Source organism: Ammodytes marinus (genome assembly GCF_949987685.1).
Source record: "Ammodytes marinus genome assembly, chromosome: 19".
Taxonomy (NCBI): domain Eukaryota; kingdom Metazoa; phylum Chordata; class Actinopteri; order Uranoscopiformes; family Ammodytidae; genus Ammodytes; species Ammodytes marinus.
In genome coordinates this window covers 23,170,271-23,172,770 of record NC_137223.1, presented here as the reverse complement: position 1 = coordinate 23,172,770, position 2,500 = coordinate 23,170,271, and the positions used below count along the sequence as shown (strand labels likewise).

The following is a 2,500-nucleotide window of genomic DNA, read 5'->3' as shown; positions in this document are numbered from 1 at the left end:
AAAGCTTGATTTACAGCTTCAGGACGTATCTAGAGCAAGAGCATAAATTATTTGTAAAATGTGTTTACTGAGTAGTTTAGTGTTTCTGAAATGTATATGGAAAAGACTATCTATCTATCTATCTATCTATCTATCTATCTATCTATCTATCTATCTATCTATCTATCTATCTATCTATCTATCTATCTATCTATCTATCTGTCTGTCTGCCTGTCTGTCTGTCTGTCTGTCTGTCATTACATTGATTACCATTCAGTTTAGTTAGTACAGTGTTTTTAATCAAAAGTGATGGTAAAGTAGTTAATGAACTTTTGGGTGGGAATAGTGAAGACAGGAGATTTTCGTAGGAAATTTGCCCTTGACTGGCACAAAAATCAAACATTAGTTTAAAGCAATGCAGTTTTGTTAATGGGTTTTATTTCGGCCATTCAGACCTGAGAATAAAAAAATAAAAAAAGATCTCTTGTGCAAAGGTAAGGTGTACTTATCATTACAATGCAGTGGACAGCCGAGTGTGTGTGTGTGTGTGTGTGTGTGTGTGTGTGTGTGTGTGTGTGTGTGTGTGTGTGTGTGTGTGTGTGTGTGTGTGTGTGTGTGTGTGTGTGTGTGTGTGTGTGTGTGTGTGTGTGTGTGTGTGTGTGTGTGTGTGTGTGTGCGCGTGCGTGCATTGGAACAAAGAGAGGTATGGAAAGGTGACAGTGAGGTAAAAGTCATTTCACAAAGCCAGACTAATCACAGCACTGACGGGTCACTGATCGGCATTTTGTGAATCTCCGTTAATCTCTCTGCTTCACTTGATTGAGAACCGAGTCGGACTTGAACTTTAAAATGAAAATACCAGACTTATCGAATTATTTATGTATGACTACCACCATTTCTTATGATTCTTAAAGGTACTACGAGGATCTTTTGAATATTTCTGAAACAGTCTCCATTTTTACTCTGATGATCATGAATTATATGTAACAGCAAACGAGACCATCAGTGCAAAGAATGCTATTTTTATTAATTTTTTATTAATGCCTTTGTCATGGTTACGCTCACCCAGGAACAACAGCTGGCGTAGTAAAAACACTACCGCTTTTGTCCAAAGAGGGCGCAATAATGAACATAAACTGAAAAGTTCCTCGTAGGACCTTTAACTCAACTCTGCAGATTTGTTTTCATAATGTTGTTATCTTGTGGTAAAGGGTTAAAGCTATAGTGCGTCATTTTCATATGCGTTCAGTGCGTTTTTTTCATATAAATGAATGACTGTTACATTCAAACCATCACCAAACGAGTAGACAAAACATTTGCCTTCACAAGTCTGCAGACACAATACAAATGACACAATACAAATGAATACTATTTTTTAGAGCGTCCCCCCCATAGAAGCTCAGTCCTCTCCACAGCAGACCACGGGTTAGAATTTGGCCCGGTCAGTTCTCCCCTTTCATCTCTGTCTCTCCAAACTGTCTTATAAAAAAATTAGATTAAATATTCTCTCGTCATACAATAACCCTTCCATTGCCTCCCTGCCTCCTCTCCCCCAAGCGGCCTGTGATCGTTAAGTAGACAGTATGTAGTATATACATGTTGGAGGTTAGTAAGCTGTTCTGTTTTGAACACAGCCATGTACTAACCCTTTCCATTGCCTCCCTGCCCCCTCTCTCCCCTAGGCAGCCTGTGTGCCAGTGATACTGAGTAACGGCTGGGAACTTCCCTTCTCCGAGGTCATCGACTGGAGGAAAGCTGCCATCATGGGGGACGAGAGGCTGCTGCTACAGGTGAGATACTGTACAGCTGACCGGTGGATAGATGGTTTAATGAATGGTTGAAATTTAAAATAAGATTACACTGTTATGATTTAATTATACTGTATATAACCGGTAGCTCAAATCAAGCAATCTGATTGGTCCAAGGAAGCAACGGTAGTTTGATGAGAGACTGCTGCTACAGGTGAGATACTTTACAGGTCACCAATAACCAAGGCGGGAATTTACGGGGGAGGGGGTTGGGCGGGTTGCAACTCCCAATAATAAAAATAATCAATCAATGATCAAATGCAATACCCCAGAATATCTAGATAGAGTAGGTGGAGTTCTCAACCCCCCCAATGTCGAACTCAAAGTTGCCAATGATGGTTTAATGAATGGAGGGATTTTAAGATAGGCTATGATATGATAGGACCAGCTTTAACTGATATATACTGTTATTATATAAATATACTGTATATAACCGGTAGCTCAAATCAAGCAATCTGATTGGTCCAAGGAAGCAACTGTAGTTTAACGAGAGACTGCTGCTACAGGTATAAGATACTGAACAGCTGACCAATAACCAAGGTCGGAATTTGCGGGGAAGAAAATAATCAATCAATAAACAAAACCGGCCAAAGCAATGCCCCAGAATATCTATAGGTGGAGTTCAAAAACTGCACTACAGTGATTGATGGAAAATGTTGAAGTATCAAGTAAACAAATAATGACTGTAGCTTCTGTTAACATATAACCAACAT

At 39.6% G+C, this 2,500-nt stretch overlaps 1 protein-coding gene across 1 annotated transcript in view; it reads left to right on the top strand.

The window, feature by feature from the left end:
- The window catches only part of LOC307266316 (exostosin-1), a gene marked incomplete at both ends in the record, with an annotated part of 227,903 nt that overhangs the window by 156,617 nt on the left and 68,786 nt on the right, over positions 1-2,500 (top strand). The window contains one exon of the mRNA XM_080048300.1: positions 1,662-1,769. Coding sequence (XP_079904426.1) covers positions 1,662-1,769 — 108 coding nt within the window. The remainder of the gene's footprint in view (positions 1-1,661; positions 1,770-2,500) is intronic.